At 53.1% G+C, this 25,261-nt stretch overlaps 2 protein-coding genes and 1 long non-coding RNA gene across 3 annotated transcripts in view; 2 read left to right on the forward strand and 1 right to left on the reverse strand.

Annotated features, from left to right (window-relative positions):
• CLCN1 (chloride voltage-gated channel 1) overlaps positions 1-10,302 on the forward strand; it is a 33,641-nt gene extending 23,339 nt beyond the window's left edge. Inside the window, exons 16-23 of the mRNA XM_043589775.1 lie at positions 188-321; positions 2,754-2,998; positions 3,287-3,398; positions 3,722-3,801; positions 4,044-4,082; positions 7,386-7,490; positions 7,580-7,666; positions 8,157-10,302. Coding sequence (XP_043445710.1) covers positions 188-321; positions 2,754-2,998; positions 3,287-3,398; positions 3,722-3,801; positions 4,044-4,082; positions 7,386-7,490; positions 7,580-7,666; positions 8,157-8,528 — 1,174 coding nt within the window. The 3' untranslated portion in view covers positions 8,529-10,302. The remainder of the gene's footprint in view (positions 1-187; positions 322-2,753; positions 2,999-3,286; positions 3,399-3,721; positions 3,802-4,043; positions 4,083-7,385; positions 7,491-7,579; positions 7,667-8,156) is intronic.
• Positions 10,303-11,885: 1,583 nt separating this feature from the next.
• On the reverse strand, positions 11,886-19,609 carry FAM131B (family with sequence similarity 131 member B). The gene is made up of 7 exons (XM_043589784.1): positions 19,480-19,609; positions 16,998-17,107; positions 16,597-16,632; positions 16,246-16,339; positions 15,768-15,965; positions 13,493-13,636; positions 11,886-13,294 (listed from the first exon to the last, which is right to left on the reverse strand). Exons 1-7 carry the CDS (start codon positions 19,505-19,507, stop codon positions 12,822-12,824), a joined length of 1,083 nt encoding a protein of 360 aa, XP_043445719.1. The 5' UTR covers positions 19,508-19,609; the 3' UTR covers positions 11,886-12,821.
• A 209-nt stretch (positions 19,610-19,818) lies between these two features.
• On the forward strand, positions 19,819-22,526 carry LOC122488458. Its single transcript, XR_006298617.1, has 2 exons — positions 19,819-20,460; positions 21,032-22,526. It is a non-coding gene; the product is annotated as an uncharacterized LOC122488458 (long non-coding RNA).
• Positions 22,527-25,261: the final 2,735 nt, after the last annotated feature.

The following is a 25,261-nucleotide window of genomic DNA, read 5'->3' on the forward strand; positions in this document are numbered from 1 at the left end:
CTTGATGGGGTGGGGGTGGGAGGTTCTGAGGTTGAGACCAAGGTTAGGGTCAACATTTGGAAACACTGCTTTTTACTTACTTTTATGTTCCCATGTACTTGATGAATATTATGAGTGATGGAATGCCTGGGATGGCAAAGGAACAAGCGTATGGTGGGGCTAACCCCCATGCTTTCTTCCTCCATAGCAAATTTACAATCTTTGTTGAGGACATCATGGTGCGTGATGTGAAGTTTGTTTCAGCCGCCTGCACGTATGGGGAATTGCAAACCCTGCTCCAGACCACCACAGTCAAGACTTTACCACTGGTTGATTCGAAAGGTCAGTGGGAAGGAAGGAAACAAACTCCTGAGCTAGCGACCTGAACAAGGGCTCCACAGAGGTGGAAGAGACACTGTAGTGTGGGCTTGTCATTAGGGACCAGCCATTTGTGCCACAGCATACCCAGCCTGTGTTCCTTAAGGAACACGATCATCTTTGAGAAGGAAAAATACAGTCCTAACACAAGCGCAAGAAGATAGTTAAAAATCCAATTAGAGAACTATAGCTGATTCTCATTAGTCATTGTAGTTATGTTCTCTAAAGTTGCCATGAACACTGAATTAGGGATATGATACTGAACCATTGCCCTGGAGGAAATACAGGGTTAGGTTCCTCTGGTCACATTTTCTTCAACTAATCAATGCATAAACTTGTTTTATGTGTGTTTCTCTTTAAAGACAGCTTATTTCATGTATATAGTGTTGATTCACTAACTAGAATTCATGGCCGACAGGGCTATAACTCAGGCCTGAACGAAGCTTGCCTAGCACACGGATGTTCTCCATAAGGCCCATCACAGCCTTCTTGCTTGGGGATGGGGAGGGGTGGGGTGGGGTTTAAGCAGCAAAATCACCAACACAGAACCAACAAAAATGTGAAAATGTGGCATTAAACAGACCATGGAAAGAATGCTTGTTTACAATATGGGAGCTGAAACAAGAAGCAGAGCATCACTTTTGCAGCTTAGCTGGGAACACGTGCACAGGGAGGCCCCTGGTCATTCGCCGCTCTGTACAGGTCTGTGAATGACGGCGAGGGCACCTTGAGCACTGATCTGGGGGTTACAAATACGCCCCCGTATTTGAGACAGGAGACAAATTTGCAATCAAGGAATCCATGAACAGTGAGGCTTAGCCCCTTACGTGGTTCTCTTTGCTACTTCACTAAACGGTAGCTGTTCTTTAGTGCCTGACGTGAGGGGCAGAGGAAACCGTTCTGTATGAAGGAGTGAATGGTTTATCCTTTTTAATGTTTGTTTATTTATTTTGGGGGGTGGGGGCAAAGAGAGACAGGGAGAGAGAATCCCAAGTACTCTCTGCACAGTCAGTGCAGAGCCCCGCTCAGGGTTCGATTTCACGAACCGTGAGATCATGACCTGAGCCAAAATCAAGAGTCCACACTTGGGGCATCTGGGTGCTCAGTCGGTTAAACGTCCAACTTTGTCTCAGGTCGTGATCTCACAGTTAATGAGTTCAAGCCCCATGTCGGGCTCTTTGCTGACAGCTCAGACCCTGGAGGCTGCTTCGGATTCTGTGTCTCCCTCCCTCTCTCTCTCTCTCTCTCTGCCCCTCCTCTGCTTGTGCGCTCTCTCGCTCTCTCTCTCTCTCTCTCTCTCAAATAAATAAACGTTAAAAAAAAAAGTCGACGCTTAACCGACTGAGCCACCCAGGCACTCTGAGGAGTGAATGGTTTAAAGCAGTGATTTCACACACTTCTTTATTTCATCATCCTTCGGCATTTAATCCTGCTGTGTATTATTTCTTGTGTAGTTTATATATCTATGTCTCACTAGATTGGGAATTCTTTGAGGGCAGACACTGTAACTTCTATTCCCTTCAGGCTGTCTCCCTGTAGGTATTTACTAGATATTAAATCGATACTCGCCTAGTGCTTGAATTAGTGTAATTAAGAAGAATCATGTACGGCCACTTGGAGCCATTAAATTTGTTAGTTCCTGATTTCAGATAATCAGAGTATCCAAATTGTTCAGGTTAGACTCATTTTAATATTTTCCCCAAATCCCAAATACTTTTTAAGTGGCCTCTAAAGCAGTGGCTTTTCATTGGAGTCTGGGTACAGCCAATGAGATACAAGGTTTTCATAATAATGACAAAGGCTTAATGGTAAGATTTATCTTAATAACACTGCCGCAATTTTATGGGCTTACAACTTAATGAAAAGGTTCATTATGGTAGCAGAAATTTCCGTATATGAAACACCTTCCCAGGAAAAGTAGGCGTTTTGTTTATATCCTAGAAGGACCCAGAGTCTTTAAGTGATTAAGCATCAGATATCCTTGTACACTTCTTTCAAAGTATATTCACATCTCAGCCTATATAAGTGGATTTTAAAGTGTTTTGGGTTTTTGTTTTTTGTTTTTTGTTTTTTTTTTGAGACAGGGTTGATTAGCTATTTTGATGCCAAGTTCACCTATTTACAAACAGCCTGTATAAGGAAGGGCTGCATTCAAATAAATAAGTACAAATTGGCACTAAGTAGGATAGTATCAACTGGGTCTCTAAGTGCTGAATGAGTGAAATAAAAGGGATTGGGTGAGGTCAGTCCTGGCAGATGTTTGAAATGAGTTTTCAGAAAGAGAGGGTAAAAGCTGGGAAGTGAAGCAGGGGTGCTGGGCTTCTGTCCCGGACTGGATCCTGCGGAGCGGGGAGTGGAAGGAGCGGGCCCTCAGGGTGTGCTCCGCTCTCCCCCAGATTCAATGATCCTGCTGGGCTCCGTGGAGCGGTCAGAGCTGCAGTCCCTCCTGCAGCGCCACCTGTGCCCTGAGCGGAGGCTGCGGGCAGCCCAGGACATGGCCAGGAAGCTGTCTGAGCTGCCTTATGATGGAAAGGCGCGGCCTGCTGGCAGGGGGCACCAAGGCGTCCCATCCGAGGGCCGGAGGGAGTCCTTTGCCTTTGTGGATGAGGATGAAGAGGAGGACCTCTCTGGGAAGCCCGAGGTGACCAGGCAGGGGTGGGGCTGGGGGAGCTGGATAGATTGGGGCAGAGGACAGAGAGGGCATGCTGATCACTGAGAAGGTCAAAGAGACCAGTGTCCCTGGGGGCCAGGGGCTGAAGGAGATAAGGTTGCAGGTGATGGTACCAATGAGAACCCAAAGAGACACAGGAATTCTGAAAGGGGAGAAAGAATAGAGGTCGAGAGATTTCCCAGGACACCAGCCGATAAGGGGGGGAAAGTGCTAGGCAGCCTCTTTCCCAGGACTGAGAATTTTTACTGTTCCTTACAGCTGCCTCCTCTCCCCGCTCCTCGCTCCTTTCCTGCCGCTCCATTGTCCCCAGAAGAGCCCAATGGGCCCCTGCCCAGCCACAAACAGGAGCCAGAAGCCCCAGAGCCCGCAGGTGAAGATTCTCCCAGCATGCACCCGCATTCATGCCTGTGGCTTCTCTCTGGGCTCTCCTCAACCTAACAGCTGCTACTATAAGGAGGGAGGCGGGGGGATGGGATTCCTATTCATTGAGTCTACATATTACCGTCCCAGGGAAGGGCAAGAGCTGATTTAGGAGGGTAGGAGAGAGGGTGTCCATGGAGGTGACGCATCCGGGAAGTACACACCTTGTTTGGCAAAGTGTCCGGGGTCCCGCAGAGCCTCCCCAGCGGGCCGTTTCCTCCTAGAACAGATACCACTCTGTTTCCCTTTCCATCCACCTGCCACTCCCCTCAGGTCAGAGACCCTCTGTCTTCCGGTCCCTGCTGCGCTGCTTACTGGGCAGACCTCGCCCCACGAAGAAGAAAACAAGCCAGGTGAGAGCAGATGTGTCGTGGAGGGTGGACAGGGAAAGGGGTGTGCCTCTGTGAACTGAGACATCCATGGTCCGCAAGGCAGAAGTGAGAAGGCCCCACCATGGAGAAGGTTCATATGGAAGGAACCATGACTAGGAAGGCAAGCATCTGTGGCCCTGGCCTGTGAGAGATGGCTAATGGCCAAAGGAACCATAACTGCCATGAAAAGGGAAAGAACTTGGACCTATGTCTTTCTTCTCTAGGAGTCAACGGATTTGGTGGACACCATGTCACCTGAAGAGGTAAGAGAAACAGGAACAACCTGGGGTGGACTGTTCTGCCAAATGGAGACACTGTTCCCTTTCTTCATTATGTTGTTGTAAGAATAAGATGCGAGTCTAGGCCAGAAAGCATTGTGAGAGGTTGGGAATGAGATACGACTATGGAGGGAGGGCTGGGCACATTGCTCAGAGGTAGCTGTTCTCAGAGGGATCAGAAGAGGGAAATTTTGAGCCTCCAGGCATGGATGGGACCGTAGTGCTCAGATGAGTCTTAGATCTTATAACATTTAGACATTCGGGATATTGTGGACCAGGCAGAGACTGTGTAGGAAGCATGAGCTTCACCTGAAGTAAAATAGCAGGCAGCCAGCAGTTACACATAGCGATGCAGAACAGCATGGAAGCTGAAATGGTCCATGCCTGCCGGAGGTTACGATGCTGGATTGGTCAGGGTCCTGAGACAATGGACTACAAGAAAATGCCAATAAACAAGACTGGAAAGAACCAAAAACCTAGGGCAGATATTGACAGCAGTGCCCCACTGGGACAAACACCTATTTCCTAAAAAAGGTAGTTATTGAGTCCGTGGGAGAGAAAATCTGGCCCTGAATAAGCCTGGCTGTGCGGAGCGGACAGACGGGGAGCAATGATCTGGAGGAGAAAGCTGAGCAGTACCGAACAGACCCTGGGGTTGCAGAGACACAACAGGGTCCATTAGCAGCCATTCCATTTAGCAAAAGAATGCAGGCCCACCATGGAACTGAAAAGGTAGAGTTTTTTAAAAGTAGGTAGATGACAACCATAATGGATATTATTTTAAAATAAGCGTCTTTTTTTTATAAAGTTTATTTATTTATTTTGAGGTGGGGAAGGGGCAAAGAGAGAATCCCAAGCGGGCTCTGAGCTGTTAGTGCAGAGCCTGACACAGGGTTCAATCTCGTGAACCATAAGATCATGACCTGAGCCGAAATCAAGAGCTGGAACGCTTTAATCGACGAGCCACTCGGGCACCCCTAAAATAAACATCTTCTTTGTTGTCCAGACTATATGGGGGAGGGCATGGGACATGACAAGAGAGGAGGGAAATCTGTCCCTTCTCTCCTTGTCACCCCTCAAAACACACACCCTTCTGATCAATGCCTTATGGACAAATGGAATAGATGAGCACAGAGGAGAGAACAGCTATAGCTTTTGCCCCCAGGCAGGAGTCAGATGGGTCATGACAGTGGTTGAGGAGGGTTTCGCTGGAGTTCAAAACCAATAATAATACTCTTTTAAAAAGTACCCCAGAGGGAAAGCTAGCTAGTTGATCAGTGGGGCTATTTAATGACCACTGGAAATAAAGTGCCACCAGAAAGCATGTATTTTTAGCTTATGTCTTTCCCAAAAAAGACTTTAAAGATGTAATCTCCCACATGACCCACTGGGCCATTCTAGGAGGATAAGATCCATAGGAGTAAAAATTCAGGATATTCTGAACATGGTTTTCGGATGAGATCAAGAAGGCACTCTTGGCAATATCAAGGTGACACCTTCGGAAAGAGTGGAAGAATTCACTAACAGGTCACCAGAGGTCATGTTTATCTGTTCCTCTGTTAGGAGTACACACAGTTAGAGCCCCAGTTTGTTACCAGGACTGAGCCTTTACAAGTAGTGGGACCCCAAAGCAGAGATCCCCTGCCCCTTGGACACAAGCTGGAGGTTCCTGGAACTTGATCAGCAGTCAAGGTCGGAAGCACTGCTCTACCTCTGTGTCATCTTGGGCAGGCAACTTATGCACCCTTTTCCTCTATCTCCTCATCTGTAAAATGGAGGTAATGATAGGTCATTGGAGAGGATTCAGTGAGTGAAGACATGTAAAGCCACCCGACTGATGCTTGGCACAGAGGGAGTGCTTGGTGCATGTATGCTGGAAATGGTTCTGTTACTGTTGTTGTTCCTTAAGGGAAGACAAGAATGGAACCAGGGAAGGCAGGAAATGGTCGTAGAAAGATCCAGGAGGACAGGATCAACCAGACCAGGGTTGGCAAGGGCCCTACAAATAAATCATATCTCCAGCACACCTGCTAAGTGGTCATCCATCCTGTGCTGTGAGGACCAGCCAAACCCTGTGTGAACCTCCCGTCAGGAAAGGGGGGGGGCCTGGAGGAGGTGTGGGTGCGGTCCAGAACAACCAGGAAGGGACAGATGGAGAGCACACCAGCCTGGACCATACACCCGGCACGAGAACCGGGACGTGGCCTTCAGAGACCTTCTCTGGAGCCAGAGCTCTCCTGGATCATTTGGAATCTTGGGGATTTGGGTGCGTGTATCTAAATCAAGAGGAAATTAAGGCCTTCGTGCCTTAATGCTTCTGTGATAGACAAAACAAAACAAAAACGGTTTGACTCCAGCCAGTCACATCGGGTGCCATGTGAGTCGGTACAGCTCTTCCTCACGCCCAACAGTCCCTGCAATCTGGAAGAGACGAATGTGCTGGTTTCTGCACAACACGCGGTGGGCAAATGCACATAACACTCCTAGGAGTTTACGTCCAGGGCGCCTGGGGGGCTCAGTTAGCTGAGCAGCCAACTTCAGCTCAGGTCATGATACCGTGGTTCCTGGGTTCTAGCCCCACACGGGGCTCGCTGCTGTCAGCGCAGAGCGCGCTTCACTTCATACTCTCTGTTCCGCCTCTCTTTCTGCCTCTCCCCTGCTTGCACTCTGTCTCTCAAAAATAAATAAACATTAAAAAAAAAAAAAAAAAAGAGTTCTTCATCCCTGTCCTGTAGGCAGAGTAAGACAAACGCCAGTAAAAGACTGAGCATGATCCATGTCATTTCTGTAAAGGAGGGCCCAGTAATGTGCTATAGGAAACGAAAAACCTGCTCCTGGGAGGTCAGGAGAGCCTGTGCAGGCAGGGTGGGGGCAGTAAGGGGAATCCAAGGGCCGAGAATAGCAAACGCAGGTTTGGGAAGGCACGTCTGGTTTCCCTGAGCAATGGGTATCACAGGAGTGGTGGAAAATAAGACTGGGCAGTTGGGTTGGGGCACGGGGAGTGGGGAGGGGAGGGGGTAGAGGACAAGAAGACAGAGAGGTGCTCTTTGTGCCTGAGAGACAAGGTGATGTGGGGCCTGATGAGGGAGGAGAGGAGAGGGTGCTGGCCCCTGGTGGGAAGGGAGGAGGGCTAGTACTGGGGGAGGGGGGCGGGGGGGCGGTCAGTGACACTCCATTGCGTATTTCAGGGTCTGGGCTGGCTAGGAGGGCTGTTTGGGGCCCCGGCTGTAGATCTGAGGCTGAAGGGGGCCCCGTGATACTGAGCGACGGCCCTACTCTGCCCAACAGATTGAGGCCTGGGAGAAGGAGCAGCTGAGCCAGCCGGTGTGTTTTGACTACTGCTGCATTGACCAGTCTCCCTTCCAGCTGGTGGAGCAGACGTCTCTGCACAAGGCGAGTCCTCGCCCACCACCGCTCCGGGCTGCTGCAGGCAAGGGAGGTGTGGGGCGGCCGCGCACTGACCTGCAGCTCTCTTCCTGCAGACCCACACGCTCTTCTCGCTCCTCGGCCTCCACCTTGCTTACGTGACCAGCATGGGGAAGCTCAGGGGCGTGCTGGCGTTGGAGGAGGTAATGACATGTCTCACTGAAGCAGCAGGAGGAAGAAGGGGCACAGGATAAGGGGGTGGGGAGGGGATGGCTTGACATCTGGGGGGGGGGTCCCCCAGACTTCCCACTCTGTTTCTCATGCGGAGACTGAAGGGGGTGGGTGGCGCAAGGGGCAGGTGGAGAGGACCGCCCCCAGGATCTTCGTGGACTGCTTGGGTTTGGGGTGAGGGTTCAGGGCGTGAGTCACAGTTCCATGTGTGTGATCTGTGGGAAAATGGGATGGGGTGGGATGTGGCTGAAGGAGGCCTGAGGGTCACCAGGAAGGGGCCCGGCCAGAGGAGCTGGAGACTCGGGCCCGGCGGGTGCGCCTCTTCCCCAGGCCCCGTCTCCTGCCTCTCCACGTGTCCTGTTCCTCCTCATCGTGCGAGTCTGTTCTCTCGCGCCCGTGTCTCTCACCTGCCCCATCTTCGTCCTCTTCCCAACCGTGTACCCTCTTTCCCTCTCCCCGCAGCTGCAGAAGGCCATCGAAGGGCACACGAAGTCCGGGGTGCAGCTCCGCCCGCCCCTCGCCAGCTTCCGGAACACGACGACAGCTCGGAAGAACCCTGGGGGCCCGCCCCCTCCCACGGACACGTGGAGCCTGCCTGAGGACGGAACCGGGGCGGCCGCGGCGGGGGACAGGGCTCCCGCCTCCCCAGAGACCCCCGTGCCCTCCCCCTCCCCGGAGCCCCCTCTCTCAGTGGCTCCAGCCAAGGTGGAGGGCGAGCTGGAGGAGCTAGAGCTGGTGGAGAGTCCCGGGCCGGAAGAGGAGCTGGCTGATATCCTGCAGGGCCCCAGTCTGCGGTCCACTGATGAGGAGGACGAGGACGAACTGATCCTGTGACGCCTCCAGGACCTCCTCCTCAAGACTGTCCAGAGGCCCCGGCCCCAGGCTGGCTTTGTGTGGGAGAGGGTACGTCCTGAGTTTGGAGGGATCACACCGATGTCCTGCCCCCTCCTGGGAATTGTGAAATGGGATAGTGACAGTCTTAGAGGAGGGTTCCTTGCAGCAGAGAGTAGCCTTGATCAGTTATTTAGGCCACGTCCCCCCATCCAGACAGGCAGGGGCTTCTAACCCCAGCGGAGGGCCTGATAGTCCGTGGGGTTTCCCGAGTCTCTCTGGTGTGTGGGGTGGGACATACCCTGCGACTTTCAGGCCTCCCCTTATTCTCCAGGAGCCCCTGATGTTCTTGTCCCAACACCTTCCTGGCTCTGCCTATGTGTCTGCCAGTCTCCATGGCGGGGACCCACATGACTGTGGCCTGTGGAGGAGATGGGAGGCCCTCATGACCTCGTGGACAGATGGCCCCGGAATATACCCCAGAACAGCCCGCACCCCTCTCTCAGAGCCCCCCACCCCGTTCTCCCACTGGCTCACACCGGCTCCCTGAAAGTTGCGCCCCACTACCTGTCACGAGGCAAGGGTCATCGCTAGGGCACTGAAAGGCCGGTCCCATCACCTCCTCCTTTGCCTCAGACTTAAGCAGTGCAATGTGGATAAAGGAGGGGCAGCCTGACAGAGAAAAGTTCTCTGTGGAGGAAGCAGGGTCACTCCTACCTCCTTCAGGCAGAAATCACTCCCATACCAGTTTCCTCACCCTCCAGTTTCACTCCCTAGAAACATACATCCCCCTCCCCAGTGTCATCACTGATCTGTCCTGCCCAAGGGTCGGCTGTGCCCTCCCGCTGCTGTGGCTGTGGCTTCTTCTACCCGGCACCAGGGCTCAGGGCAAGGTCACTGGGTCACTCAGACACCAGCCTTTAGGCTGGTTCTTTGTGTTCCTCTCCTAGAGGTGGAGAGAGGAGGGTTCAAAGTCAAGGTGGCAGATGTCTTTGATGCTTCCCACACTGGGGAAGTCAGATCCGTATCCTCCCCCAATCGGCAACAGGGTGTCTGCTGTTAGCCTGTCTTTCTTATAAGTGGTCTCGGGTGCTCTGAGCCTCCACACCCAAGGCTTTCCTCCCTTCCTCCTTTTATGCCTTGTCTGCTTCTGCAGTTTTACCCCTTTCCGACATTCTCCTCCCCTGTGCCCAGTCTCCGTCACCCCCCAAATAAGACACTCATAGTCAGATGTGCCACCACATTCTGTTTAGTGCCATTGAACACAGCCTGTGGCCCTCTCCAACATCACGTCCCTTCCACCTCCCCAGGCCGAGAGAGAGAGAGAGAGAGAGAGAGAGAGAGAGGGCACAGCCTGGGGAGGGGGTTGGCAGTAGGCATGTGAGCCCGTGCCCATGTGTAAATAATCTATAATATTTATATATATATATTTATATATAATTCTCTCTGTAATATATGTCATAGAATCTCTCTTGGGCCTGGGGTGGGAATGTCACATTAAGAAAACATGCTAAGACTGGCCATAAAAATGAATTATTTCCCAGACCTGGAAGACACAGAATGGGACGTAGAAGTGGGGGCAAAGAGAAGGGCATACACTCATTCACCAAGAGCCCCTCCTCAGCTGAGGGGCAAGAAGGAAGGCGTGGGGGGCAGTGGGGCAGTGGAAGGGGAGGAATGGGAGATTTGGATTTTTCTTTAATAAAGTGATTTGAAAATGAAAGTGCACCCCCCTCCCCCCCAAAGGAAAATCATTGAGCAAGAGCAGTTTCATTCACAAGAATATAAAAACAGCCCTGTTCCAGGACTGTCGTAAAACGTGCTGCACAGCCTTTAACCCCAAAGGAAAAAGCAACCCCCCGCCCCCCCACAGCCTCTTCCTGCACATGCCCCTCCCCTCCCCCTAGAATAGGCTATAAGCAAACCCCATGCACCTGCCCCCAGCACCGGAGAGCAGTTCCTCCCTCCACCAGAGTCCTAAGAGGGTCCCAGGGCAGGTCCTTGGTTCTTCTCCCTCTTCAGAGTGGGAAATGCAGGCCCCCACCTGACCTCTGGTCTGCAAGCCCCCTCCTCGTGCAAAGTCTGCTAGACTCCCTCCCAGTTCCAGCCACTGTTTCAGGGACCATCTGGCTTCCTGGGGGAAGGGAGGGAGGAAGGGAGGACGGGGAGAACGCCGCTTCAGTCCACCTTTCCCGACTCCACAGGCCCTGAGCAAAAAGGAACTGTAATGAACGAACCCGCTGGACTGGATGGCCGCTGCGGTCCGGGCACGGGGGCAGAACATAGGCACGAAGGGGGTGAGGCTAAGAGGGAAAGGTGGTGCGCTGAGACGGCAGGTGGCACAGGCGAGGACACAGGGACTCGCCAGCATGCAAAACCCCGAGGACCCGCGGCAGGAGTCTGGCGTGAGGGCCACGCGAGGCCACTTCCAGAGCTCGCAGCTACTGGTCCTGCCGCCACCTGAGGCAGGTCACGTTTTCAAACACGCGAGGGGTCTTCTGTTGAGACAGTTGTAGAAAAGGTGACTTTGCTTACGTGTGCTCACCGTGCCCACTCCTGGGTCCTCCAAAGACCGACCCCAGGAAAACCATTCTCCTCTCCCCTGGAGGACACGGGCCCTTGTTCTCGGCTGCATTTTAGAAGCACAGATGAAAGGGTGAACTCTGTGGGGGTGGGGTCATGGATGGACAGAAACACCCCGACTCTCAGCCTCCTCATTCCAAAGAAATAGAAGTCTGGGGCATGGGGGGGGGGTGCACTTCTGCCCAGGGTCTGGGACAGTGCTCCCTTCCTGGCAGAGGAGAAAGTGGTAGGACCCCTGACAAACTTTGGGTGGGACACAAGGCCTTGGACCCGCAGCCTTCGTCGGGCACGAGGAGAGGCAACAAGGAAGCTCTGAGCTTCTCTCTCCTACCCACAGTGTCCCTGTGTCACTGCAGCAGGGAGGGCAGTGTGCCGTCCAGCTCCACAGCTGCGGCGGCCTTCGCTCTACCCCCGGCCCCTGCTGTCAGGATCTCTCACAGAAGCGCCACACAGAGGTCCCCACCACAGTGGGAACTGGGTGGGGGAGGGCACGCCGTTCCAGGGGCGTATGCCTCACTGTCACCTGTCCTGGAAGGAAGAATACTCTGATTCTCCTCTCTTCCTCCACAGGAGGCCTGGGGAGGGAGGGAGAACACCTGTGAGGCCCTCTTTGGAGTCCTGGGAGCAGCTGAAGAAGGGGCAAAGGAGCCATGTGCCCACACTGCTCCTTCACAAACAGCCCACCCTGGCTGGGGCCTGACAGCACCGGCCTCCTCCCTCCACCCCACTCAACCCTGAGTCCCCAAGAAGTTATAAAAATGTAGAAAAGGCAAAGAGAAAAGTGTAAACAGCTCCAGAGAATTAGAGGGTGGATGGAGGGAGACACAGCCCTCATGCTTCCCCGTTTGGCCAGGACACCTGCATTCTGCATCACCCCCTCAGGGTCAGGGTTCCCAGAGCAGGAGCCAGAAGAAGGCAGAAAAGGAAGCAAGAGCTGGAGCAGCCAGCCCCGGCCCCAGATCCTTGGATCTTCCTTCCAGCCATGGGATAGTCAAGGTCCCAGAACAGGCGGCCATGTTTGTTCTTGGTCTCATCGGTGACTTTCTGGGCTGTGGGCAGGCCTTGATGTAAAGAATCGTGTTCGAGTCCCTGTGCATCCCAGCTGCCACATGCACCTCCCCCATGACTCCCGATCTCAGAAGCCCATTTTTCGCCGAGGGCAGATTCTCCACCCTCTAAGGACCTGTGCCTTTCGGTGGCTTCCCCTGTGCCTGTCGAGCCAAACCAATAGCCCCTGAGGTCTGTTCCTCGCGGTGGGGATGAGCTGGGGCTACAGCCAGAGAAAACACAGAGTCGGGAAAAGCAAGAGTGACATGGAGAAAGGAGGCATTCCCACAGCCACAGTCAGGGCTCCTGGAAGACGAATCAGAAAGTGAAGAAGTGAGATCCCATCGACGGCTACAAGCCGCTCTGTGCTCCCGACCTCGGGAGACGCCCTGGAGCTTCATCATCACAGACCCGGAAGCCCGCAGCCAAGCAAAGTTCACGGCCATCTGGTTGCCTGGGCCTCAGTTCCCAGACCTGTGGTTCTACAGCATATGCCTGGATTAAATCCCACCCTGGCTCTCCATTTTCCTGGCGAGGACAGGCAACTCCTGGGTTCCTCGTGGTCTTCTGCCCGGGTCTCAGCTGTACTGCTGGGGGAAGGGAGGGTGTTGTTGCAGCCAGGCCCCTCAGCTGGGAGTGGAAGGCTGGGCGTGGAGTGGGTGGAAGCTAGTTGTTAGCCTCGCCCTCCTCCTCATCAAAGGACTGCACACCTGAGGATGTGACATCAGACACCTTCCGGCTGAGGGCAGTGGCCATCTCAGGGTCTTCTCGTGGGGAAAGTGACTCCAGGTCCCGGCATCCTGCATCCTCTTCCTCCTCGGGGGCCAACGGCCTCTTCTCCTCCTCAGCAGGGCCCCTAGCCAGGTCCACCCCACCGCCCCCCGGAGCCCAGTCAGCGTCCGCCCCCAGCAAAGGTGGAGGCTCCTGAGCAGAGTACCCGGAAGCAGGTTGGGAAGGCCCCATTTCATGCAAGCTAGGCTGCGAGTCATCGAATGCAGGGCCAAGATAGGATCCTGTGGCCGGGGAGGCGATGAGGGACTGGTCACTGGCTTCCCAGGCATCTGACGACCCCAGACAGTACATGCCCTGGGACACATAGGAGTGAGGCCATCCATCCATGGGGGCTTGAGCAAGGGCATCTGTGAAGAGAATCACAGAGGTCGGCAGGGTTACAGAACGTCAAAAGCAGTAACAACAGCACAGAGGATGAGAGGGAGACCGCGGGGAGGAGAGTAGGAAAGCTGAGATGAACAGAAAGTCTCAGAAGAACAGAGAGGAACAGAGGCAGCCTAGATAGCAGACAAGGCCTCCTCGGCCTGAGAGGAACCATCCCTCACCTTGACTCTCCATCAGCTCCTGGTAGTTGTCACTGTAGTTGCAGCCCAATGGCTCCTGGGCGGAGTTGACGCTCATGTCCTCACCATCCATGGAAGACCAGGCCATGAGTGTAGCCTCGGAGATGGCAAACTGCTCCATGACACCTAGAAGAACAGTGGTTGGCACGAGATGGGTCTGGGAACCCTTAGACACATGCAGGGGGTAGAGGGACAGCGAGGCAGCGCCATTCAACAGAAATATAATGCAAGCCACTTTGGTAATTTAAAATGTTCTAGTAGCCATAGTAAAGACACTTTAAAAGAAACAGATGAAATTAATTGTTATATCTTACTTAACCCAATATATATTAGATTTTCTTTCAACACTTAATCCACATAAAAATGATTAATGAGATCGTTTACATTATTTTATTTAGACGAGTCTCTGAAATCCAGTGGGTATTTTATACTGACGGTGCATCTCCATTCAGACTGGCCACATTTCAAGTTCTCAGTAGCCACTATGTGGCCAGTGGCTACTCTACTGGACAACACAGACTTTGCATATGCCCCAAAATAGGGCAAAACCGCATGAGATTTCCCAGAAGGTCAGATTAAGAATTCCTAGAGTTGGGGCACCCGGATGGCTCAGTTCGTTAAGCAACTGACTCTTGATTTTGGCTCAGGTCATGACTTCATAGCTGTGAGATCAAGCCCCACGTCAGGTTCTGCACTGAGCATGGAACCTGCTTAGGATATTCTGTTTCTCGCCCTCTCTGCTCCACCCCCATTCCTCCTCCTCACCCCCCCAAATAAATAAATAAACTTAAAAAAAAAAAAAAGAATTCCTAGAGTTAAGGGGTCTTCTGGTAAGATATCCAAAGGGATTGAAATGAGGAATTCCCAGAAGTTTATCTTTGGAAGGTTTTAAGAATGTTAGCTAGTAGTCAAAGATAGAGGAATCTAAATGAGAGGGTTCAGGTTCAACAGAGAATCCCCAAAGGAGTACCATGGGCTTGTAGGTCCATAGTATTATTAAGTGGAAAGGTCAAGAGGGGTACCTGGGTGGCTCAGACGGTTGCATGCCCGACTCTTGATTTAGTCTCAAGTCGTTTGTGGGATCGAGCCCCACATTGGGGGCTGCACGGACAGCATGGATTCCTCTTGGGATTCTCTCTCTCCCCCTCCCCCACTCACACATGTGTGTGCACTCTCTCTCAAAAACAAAAATAAAATAAACATTTAAAAAAAAAAGTGGAAAGTTCAAGAAATTGGAAGGAGAAGGGAGGGAGAATAGACTAGGGAGGATGGGTAGACTTGGGAGTCCCCATCCCAGTCAAAGTCCTAAGTTGAAGTTTACATAGCCAGCTGCCCTAAACTATTCCCTACCCACTACATGTTTGGCTCCCCTCCTCATGGAGAGTTCTTCCACCATCCACACCACCAACACCGCCACCGAGAGCCCTCTCTTCTCTTCTGGATCTCATTCTTCCTACGTATCTATGGAGACGTGTTAGAGGGGCTTGGTCACTGTTGTAGGTATGCTATATGCCTGTCGTGTAGCAATACCACTTTCCTGGAAAGAAATCTCTTCTGTATACGACCCTCTCCTCACCCAGGCCCCTTGACCTAGCAGCTGTCACAAGTAATGAGCCAAGTAAAGGAATCCTCTACTGCAAGGTGCTGAGGAGCAAAGGCTAGAAGGGATCCTTACAGCCTTCTGTTCTTTTTCCTCAAGAATCATGGGTAGAGGGGGGCCTAAATGGTTCAGTCAGTTGAGCATCGGACTCTTGACTTCGGCTCAGGTCATGATCCCAGGGCTGTGGGATGGAGTCCTGCGTCAGACTCCACAGTGAGCATGGGGCTGCTTGGGATTCTCTCTCTCTCTCCCTCTGCCCCTCTACCCAGCTCTCATCTGCTCTCCACCCCCCTCCTTCTCCCTCAAAAAGAAACAAAAACAAAGAACATGGGTAGAAGGAGAGCCTTTCCGAGTGAGAGGCCCCTGCCTTTCCATCAGGTACTGACAGTCCTCCCATGTAGAACAGAAGGCATCTGGAACAGGTGGACCCACAATCCCATGTAATTCTTCTTAACTTCTGAGATGATAATGAAAATAAGTTTGAAGACCCTTATCCGAATCAATTAAGTCCAAGTGCCTGAAATCAGAGCTGATTGGGAAATTAAGTCTTATGGTCACGATATGGATAGAGCAAGTCCTGCCAGAGGGGATCAGGTTGGAAGGTCAGTCTCTGGCCATCCTGAACACGTGTCTCTTGAGGGTCCCAAGAACAAGTACCTGCTAGGAAACGTGCCTCCTTCTCGCCATCGCTGAGGTCGGAGTAGGCATCGGTATCCCTGCGCACCGCCTCATGGCTGTGTTGCGGCTGAATGGCTGGTGTCTTCCCCCAGCCCTGCCACTCAATCATGTGGGCCACCCGGCCTTGCCCCATGGCTGTGGGCTTCGTCACATGGTCCTTCATGCTGCGAGAAATCCCTGAGGGGCCAGACATTCCCCACATCCTCCAGAATATCACAGGATGCCCATACAAGACCCACCTGGTATCCCCACCCGAGTCCCATGGGACTCTGCCCGATGAGGGAAGGGATCCCTTAGGCCTCCATATGAGGGACGGCCTGGACAGGAGGGCATGAAGGAAAGGGCAAATAGGTCGGGGGGGGGGGGTCTTCTTTAGATCTGAAGGAGCAAGGAGATAGAGACAAGGAGTCTGTAGGGATTCTCCTCTCTGGACACATCCCCAGGTCGGGAGTCTCACCTGAGAATGATGATTTGGCCAGGGCCCCAATGCCGTAGGCATTAGAATTTCGCTTAAGCTTCGGCAGAATGGAAGTGGTGTCCTCCATGGAGAGCTGGGATAAAGAATGTGGGAGGAGGGGCAGAGGAGAGTTCACGATTTCCAGGAGGAAGGAAGGGCCTGAGCCAGGGCAGGTGATAAGGGAACCATTCATTACACCCAGGAGTCCCAAGGAAGCTCATCCCCTAACTGCCCTTGAAAAGCATGGCAGGTCGGTAGGGAACCTAGAACAGCTGTGTTCTGTAGCAGTCTAAGGGAGAATATAAGGGAGAGGAGCTAGAGAAAACCGGGGGGGGGGGGGGGTGAACTCACATTGATGCCATCCCAGGAGAAATCAGTTCGGGTTTGCTGTGAGGAAAGAGAAAAGGGAGCGGGGATCACAGGCACTTCCAGAAATGCAAGCAGCCCCCCCACCCCCACCCCCAGGGACTTCCAGAAGTGTGTGAAGTAGAGAGGTTTTTTTTTTTCCCACCCTCCCCCCCCCCCCCAGCTTAACATAGGGAATTAGGATCTCAGAGTAGAACATTTGGCCTGTGTTTTGAGGAAAGGAAATGTTCTGTAAAAGTGTCAGTCTGAAGGAGTGTCTGGGATGTTCTCTTGGAATTTAGGAAGATAATTCAAGGATCGGGCAACTGGGCGGCTTTGTTCAGGATGGTCTCTGGGGTCTTCTAAAAGTCCTTTGGTTAGGGGGGCAGCAGGGCACAGGGCCTCACCTCGGTGGACGGCCGGTGGAGGCTGCTCCCGTGCAGCGAGCTGGTGCTGTCCATGTTGATTTGGTCGACATCCTTCAGGCCCTTCCAATCCACCGCAATCACCTCATTCCCTGCAGCGGCCACAGGGTTACTTGCTTGACCTTCAGCCTCCCTAGGTCCCAGCCCACAGGCCCCTCTTGGGTCTCACAATGCTGAGGCCACAGGGGCAGCCCCTCCAGACCCCTCCCTTCCCTCCAGCCACTGCTCCTTCTGATAGCGCGGGCCCTTTTACATCCCTCCTCTCCCCCAAATTTTTGGTAGGGACAAACTGTAAGGTTGAGCCAAAATATTCCCTCCCAGGAAAGTGTTATATGGCCTTATTTGTTGTTGTCGAAACGGAGGGGGTCCGTGGTTGGGTTTTAGCAGGAAAACAGTTCTTTATTCTGTCCTGAGGAATCCTGGAGTGTTTCTAGATGGGAGAGCATGAGAGCTATGATGTTCCTACAATTAAGGGCAGAACTTCTTTAGGGGTGAGCTTCCCTCCAAGTGGGCTTTACGGCTTGTATCTTGGAGTTGGCGAATTTGTCTGACAGGGAGGGGATGTGGTGGGGCTAGAGGCAGGAACTGCGTGTGTTCACCCGGAAACGGTGACGGGAGAGGAGGCCAAGAGTGAGGTGTGATCGTTTTCCCTCTCGGTTGGGAGGCAAGTGATGGATGGGAGAGGAGCAAAGGGGGTCAGAGGAGGAGACAAGGGAACTTTTTAAAACTGGAACTGAAAGGATAGGCATTCAACTTAAAGAGAAGGCAAAGACAATGGGAGGGGTGGACAGGGTCTGAGGGCTGACCGGGAAACTGATGGTAATTGTTCAGGTGAGAGCATGTGGCCAAGGCAGACGCTGGCAACAGGGCAGGCTGGTGCCTCTCCGGGGAGGCAGGCGGGGGAGGAACCGCCTGAGCAGTTGGAAAGGGGCTCAAGGATCAGATGTCTGTGGAACCGGACCTTATAGGTCCTTCCTGCACGCGGAGTTTTGTGATTCTGAATTTGGGGTTAGGGGCCCAGTCTTGGGAAGGAGTGAAGGGCACAGAGTCTGGAGCAGGAGGAGGCATTCAGCATGCATCCCCACCGCTAGTGCAGAGGGATTGTGGTTAATGGGTGGGAAGGAGGCAGGACCCCTCCTAGGTGAACCCCTCTCCCTCAGGGCTACAGGGGAGTGAGGAGATGGGTCAGACCAGGGGCTGTGGCCGGAAGGGAAGAGGAAATGAGCCTCTGGGCGTAGAGAGCAGGAATGGGGCGGACAGAGAGGAGAGCAGGGATGAAGAGGGCAGAGCAAGAGAGAGGGGAGGGAGAGCTGAGTCAGAGCCCTGGGGGGCAGGGAGGGGGAGAGAGAGAACCCTGGGAAGAGGTGAAAGCAGAGGAGGGGGGTATCCATGGAAATAAACCGGGTCTCAGAGAAATCAGGCTTCCGGAGAGTGAGTTTGTTTGTAATAATAATACGAATTATTCTCTCAGCCTGAGGTCACTGGGTCGTGTAGGCGGGAGAAGTGGGGGAAAATTGGGGGTTTGGGGAGAGGGCTGGACTCATTCGTTGAGCCGTGAGCGTGGAGTGGGTGCGTGGGCCGGGGGACAGGGGGGTAGAAGCGAGGCAGAGGCTGAGGGGAGAGAAGACTTAGGAAGCGCCCGTGCCCGCCCCCAGTCCAAGGTAAATAAAGAGACGGCCCCGCCCCGCCAGCCCCCGCCGACAGGTGCAGGTCCCGGCTCCTCGGGCCGGCCCCACCCTCCTGGGAGCCGGCTCCCGACCCCGGTCCGTCCCCCTAAACCCCCGCCTCCTCCCCGCGCCCCCCAGCCCTTCCCTCCAGCCGGGCCCGGCGCGGCCCCATTTTCTCCGGGCGTGGACCCCGTTCCCCTCCCTGAGGCACCGGGCGCATCCCGCCCCCGCCCCGGAGGGAAAATGCACGTGAACAATGCGAATCGGGGGAGGCAGGAACGACAGAAAAAGGCAACAGAGAAGCAAAGAGGTGGGAGCAAAACACCCAAGCCAGACGGAGGCGGTGGGGAGGGGGGGGGGGGCGTGAGAAGGACTCCTGCCGGGGCGGAGGCCGGGGGTCCTCGGGAGGGGCTGCCCCAGAAATGGAGGGGGAGAGGCGCCGGGGAGGGCAGAGTCGAGGCGGAGGGCCTGGAGGTGGCGGACGAGGGGACGCGGGAGTAGGGAGAGCGGCCGCGGAGGGAGAGGAGGCCGGTGGAGAGATGATGGAGAGGGACCGCGCCTGGGGGAGGGCGGCGCAGGGAGGCCGGAGGGCGACGAGGGAGCGGAGGAGCGGAGAGGGCGGCCGGCCCCGGAGGCGCGAGGGGTGAGCGGGCGCGGAGGAGAGCCGAGCGCAGGGAAAGTGCGGGAGCCAGGCCGGGCGGGGCGGGGGGGGCGCCGGGAGCGGTGGGGGAGGGGGGCCGGGGACCGGCGCGGGCCGAGCCCGCCTCCGCCCGCCCCCGCCCCGCCGCGGTACCCACCCACGGTCCGGGAGCCGATGCAGCCCATGGCTCCGGCGCCTCCGTGGCCGGGCGCTCACCGCCGCGGGGCGGGCGCCGGGGGCAGCACCGGGAGCCGCGCCGCCGCCCCAGCCGCTCTGCAGCGCCGCGGCTGTCTCCGCTCGGCTCCGCTCCCCCCTCCCCTCTCCATCCCTCCCCGCGGCAGCCTCCGTCGCCGCCGCCGCCGCCGCCGCCTGGCTCCCCCGCCCCGGCTCGGCTGGCGGCGGCGGGGAGGGGGCGGCCCGGGGATTGGCTGCGCGTGGCGCCTCCCCGCCCCTGCCCTCGACCCCGCCGCCGCGCGCCCTGCGCACCTCGCGGCGCTCCCCTCCGCCGGCCCTGCCCTCGGCGCGCGCGCGGGGGCTCCTCGCCGGCTCCCGGCCGGGCTCGCGCCCCTGGGGGTGCCGGAGACCCGGGGGACGCCCGCCTCGGGTCTCCGGGAGCCGGGGAGAGAACCCCGCTCCTGGAGGATGGATTTCGAGGGCCGCGGTTGGGGATGCCCGGGAGAAAGGCGGGGCGGTGCAATAAAGCCCGGGTGGAGGGCCGCGGCCGCCAAATTCCGCAAACACTTGTTTTCTTCCCGGGGCGGCAGCTGGCACGCGAGCGCGAGCGCGATAGGATACGGCCACGGTTGCTCTGCGCTTCCTGTGCGCTGTTTAGTGCACCCAGACAGATCGCGAAGTGTTTGCGGGTGTCCTGGGCGCTCGCTGGAAACTCGCGGATGGCTGTGGGGGTGGGTGCAGATCATCTCCGGGCCCGACGGGGGCTGGGGGAGTGGAACGGGGCGATTCGGTACCAGCTAGAGGGAAGTGAAAATCGGGACTCGAGACCGACTAGAAGGCATAGTTTTAAATCCCGTTTAACTTTCTGAGCCTTGGTCTTCGCTGACAAACGAGAGCATGGATGTCAGGAAGGAAGCAGTCAAGAGAGGAGAGGATTGCCCCCTGGCTAGCCAGAAGGGGTCAGGTAGGTACCCAGGGTCTCGTGGGTAAGAGATGGAGAGAGATGGGGCGCCTGGGTTGTGGCCCAGGTCATCTCACGGTTCGTGAGTTCGAGCCCCGCGTCAGGCTCTTTGCTGACAGCTCAGAGCCTGGAGCCTGCTTAGGATTCTGTGTCTCCCTTTCTCTCTGCCCTCCCATGCTCATGCCCTGTCTCTCTCTCTCTCAAAAATAAGTAAACGTTAAAAAATTAAAAAAAAAAAAACTGAGAGAAAGCATGATGTACGTGGCAGGGGTCAAGTGGACACCACAGTTAAAGCAGGCAAGAAGTGAAGCCTAGGAAAGTCACACAAGAAAGGGCAAGGAGACTCTTTTTGTTTGTGGGTCTAAGCAGCACCCGCAAACCTGAAGTGTGAGACAGCAGACAAGGTCAGCACCAATGACAGAGCAAATGCTAATCCAGGGGCTGTTTGCTCCTCACCAGCTTTCATGTCCCTCCTGAGGTTGGGCAGGAGCAGGGCACCTGGCCGGGGGTCCGCTGTGTGGGTGTCCCCAGGGCAAGAGACCAACTCTAATAGATGCATCTTTTTAACCTTTAGAGTCTGAATGGAGACTAAACTCTGGGGTGATAATCACTACATTCTGTGGAATCCCAGATGAGAGATGGGAGAGAAGAGGCTAATAATCTAATTGCAGATCTGGGAGATGGGATTATGGAGACAGAACTGATCTTTGGTGTCTGTGCATGAAGAAATAAACCAAATCTGCATCTACAAAACCATGAGAGAGAAGAGAGAGCGGTCAGTAAGTCTGCTGAGATTTCAATCATCCGGTGTGACTGTGGCAAGACCTGATACCTTATTTTGACAGAAGAATTCCCAAGTATTTTCCCCCATATCTACTCTTGTTGGTTTTACAAAAGAAGCATCACATGGCTTCTGCCCTCCTGGAATATACTGTCTAGCTGCGAAGGAAAGAAAATGGAAAGAATGCGGGGGGGGGGGGGGGGAGAAGGGGGAGAGGAAGAAGGAGGAAGAGAAGGAGGAAGAGAAACAGCCTTCTTTACTACAGCAGGTGCCAGTCAACCCCTATTTTCCGGTGGAGAAGCAGTGCTGATGGGAATGTCCAGGTCAGGAAGTAACAGACAAAGTGGCCAGCTCTGCTCATGCCTTCCCCCTCGAACCTGCTCTGCCTCTGGGGTGCTCTCTGATTCCAGTATTCTCACTATTAGTCTGGTCCAAACATGGATACAGACCACTCCCCTCGTTCGAGGAGGCTGGGTTTATCCAAACGATCTGCATCAAGTCAACACAAGGGACCCCAGGCCTTGAAGACTCAGTCCTGGTCCACATTCTGCCTAAAGGGCATTTCTAGCATCAGAGAAAAGCAGAACATCATAGGCACGACACTGGCCTGCTTTCTTCCGGCTTCTGCTACAGGATCCTCTGCTCACTATTTAGAGGCATTCTCCTGGTCTCTTTGCCATCTTCTGAGCCAAGGTCAAAGATTCCAGTTCTGATACGAACAGGAACAACCTTTCTGGAGGACGATTTGACAGCACTGATCAAAAAATCTTTAAAATATGCATTGCTGTTGTTGCGACATTACTAAATTGTGACACAGCTATTCCATTTATAGAAATATTCCAAGGAAATAAAAATAGACCGTGGACAAAGATTTAATCTACAGCACCCATCAGGGCGCTATTTACATAATAATGAAAGAACTCACATGCTCAAACCTGGGGGTTAATTAAATAAATTACGGTATATGCTTAGAATACTATGTAGCCATTGATCATATTTTATAATTGTATTTGTTGACCTATTGTGACAAAATATATTGTGACATTATATAGAGAAGCAGGCTGTAATATAAGAATTAGAGTATTTCAAGTTTTGCTTACAAATCGCATACACACATTCTCCTGCCTTTTGTCAGATTTTCCATCCCAAGTAATTTATGGGATTCCCTGTGGAAAGCCTGTGTCTTACAGGAGTCCAAGCCCACTCATCAGTTAAGTTTGGCCCTCAATGATATCACAATATTAACCAGTCCATTAGCAAAGTCTAAAAGTAAAGGAGTTTGGCCAAATGTCCCAGAATGGCATTGGTACGACATGGTGAAGTGATGTTTCCACCCTCTCCATTGTTGCTACTTCATGCTCCTAATCTCCTATGGATAGCTCTTGGACAAAAGGAACAAAACCACATTCAGAAACAGTACAACCTAAAACAGGGACTCCTGGGGCACCTGGGTGGCTCAGCTGATTAAGCACCCAACTTCTGCTCAGGTCATGATCTCATGGGTTTGTTGGTTCGAGGCCCACTTTGGGCTCTGCACTAACAGGGCAGAGCCTGCTTGGGATTCTGTCTCCCTCTCTTGCTGCCCCTCCCTTGCTCTCTCTCTTTCTCTCAGAGATAAAACACACACACACACACACACACCTTTAAAACAAAACAAGATAAGACAGGAGCTCTTGTCCCAGAATCCATGGGCATAATCCAGAGTCCATAACCTTGGTTGGGAAGACCTAAGTCTTAAATTTTAAAAAAAAATGTTTTTTAATGTTTATTTATTTTTGAGAGAGACAGACTGTGAGCGGGGGATGGGAAGAGAGAGGGGGAGATACAGAATCCGAAGCAGGCTCCATGTTCTGAGCTGACAGCACAGAGCCCGATGTGGAGCTCGAACGCATAAACCGTGGGATCGTGACCTGAGTGAAGTTGGATGCTTAACCAACTGAGCCACCCAGGCACCCCAAGACCTAAATCTTTATGTTCACTGACTTGTACCTAAAATTCACCATGTCCTTCAGTTATGCATATAGGCAGCAAAGCACAGTGGTGTTACAGCTGTTGTACTGTGTCTTCACCGCCCATAAAAATCACAGATGTTTCCATTATACAACAGCTGCTGCAGATTTCTCACACCAGCCTTCATGTTCATCACTACTTTGAAACTATGGTGGTATTTACCTGTGTGCACGTTTTCCCATTTAATGCTTTTATAAAGAACCAGATACATTACCATATCACAATTTTATAATAACTTTTTTTTTTACATTAGTGGTTCCCTTTGTGTTTTATTTGATGCATTTGGTATTATTCTGACAGGGAAGCCGTGGATTTCCCAGATTGCCAAGGGATCCAGGGCAGAAAAATGTTTAAGAATCCCTGGCCTCCGGGGCACCTGGCTGGCTCATTCGGTAGAGCATGTGACTCTTGATCTCCAGATTACAAATTCGAGCCCCATGTTGGGTATAGAGATTACTTAAAAATAATTTTAAAAATCCTAAATAAAAAAAGAACCCTTGACCTCTAAATATATTTTTGGTAGTGGTGGTGGAGTGGAGAACTCTCTAATTCTGCAGGAGCTTAATAATCCTGTTAATAGTACCAACTTAAATGACCAAGTAAAGCAGATGACATCCCATTTTGAAGCCTGGGTCCCCCAAAACAAAGATATGTCCCTTTTATCCGCAGGACGAGAAGAGCCACATCCTAAGCTTCATGCCTGTCCCGAACAAATGGAGAGGCAACTCTAAAAACACAACGGCTTTGGGCGCCTGGGTGGCTCAGTTGGTTAAGTGTCCGACTGTAGCTCAGGTCATGATCTCCTGGTTCGTGGGTTTGAGCCCCACTGTGCTGACAGCTCAGAGCCTGGAGCCTGTTTCGGATCCTGTGTCTCCCTCTCTCTCTCTGCCCCTCCCCTGTTCACGCTTTGTCTCTCTCTCAAATAAATAAACTTAAAAAAAATTTTTTTTAATTTAAAATCACAACAGCTTAATAAAGAATTTATTTTGTTGTAATGGGAGACACTAGATCACCATTAAGGGCAGATGAAAAGATCCAACTGAGAGGGGGAGGTTCAAAGTACAGGAGAGGAAGACTCATCAATGCTGAACGTGACTTCCTAAGGCAGCCACAAGGGATGCCCACAAGGCTGAGGGAGGGGGACTGGGCTCAGATGGAGGAGCCCAGCGATTCTAGCAGATGGAACGATGGAGCAGATGCCAGTAGGTTGCACGTTTGGTGTCGGCAAGATGAGGGATTCCAGTCTGATGGTGTCTGTTTTCTCTGAGAAGTGGGAAGTGAGATCATCTACTAAGAGGGGGAGATACAATAAGATAACAATAAGTAATAGGCAACTATCACTTAGCAGTTGACAAAGCGTTTTCAGCGTCTTCTTACAACAGTCCAGGAAGGAAATCATTATATTTGTGTTGCAGTTGAGAAATCTGGGCTTAGATGGGGCGCCTGCGTGGCTCGGTTGGTTAAGCGTCCGACTTCGGCTCAGGTCATGATCTCACCGCTTGTGAGTTCGAGCCCCGTGTCAGGCTCTGTGCTTCAGAACCTCTCTCTCTTCCCCTTCCCTGTTCACTCTCTCTGTTAGAAGTAAATAAACATTAAAGAGAGAGAGAGAGAAAGCTGGGCTTAGAGGCCTATTAGCTTTCTTTTCCCCAAAATTACCCAGCTGGAAAGAGAAGAAGCTAGAGCATAAACTCAGCCCCTCAAATAGAAAATTCATCCTGGATGCGGTGGGAGAGAGCTTTATTTATGTGTTCGCTCCTCTGTTTTTTAAAATAACTAGAGTTACTTGGTTCAGGGTTTTATCTGATACACATTCCTTCAGTCTTGTCTTTCTTTTTTGAAGGTGGGGCCGTAAGCTGATGAGAGGGCCAAATCTGTCTACATTCCTACGTTTTGAAATGAAAAGGCAAGGATCTTTCTTCAGGGACACTTACAGCCACTACCATGGGTCTTTGATGCTGTCCTGAGGCACTGATGACTGGTGAGTCTCAGTTCCTATGTATCAATGCCGGTGTT

Source organism: Prionailurus bengalensis, chromosome A2 (genome assembly GCF_016509475.1).
Source record: "Prionailurus bengalensis isolate Pbe53 chromosome A2, Fcat_Pben_1.1_paternal_pri, whole genome shotgun sequence".
Taxonomy (NCBI): Eukaryota; Metazoa; Chordata; class Mammalia; order Carnivora; family Felidae; genus Prionailurus; species Prionailurus bengalensis.

Coding starts and splice junctions, on each gene's coding strand:
- FAM131B (XM_043589784.1), bottom strand. CDS start 19,507: ATGGGCTGCATCGGCTCCCGGACCGTGG. Junction 16,633..16,997: donor TCCACCGGCCGTCCACCGAG/GTGAGGCCCTGT, acceptor CTTTCCTCACAG/CAAACCCGAACTGATTTCTC. Junction 13,295..13,492: donor GGAGCTGATGGAGAGTCAAG/GTGAGGGATGGT, acceptor TTCTCTTCACAG/ATGCCCTTGCTCAAGCCCCC.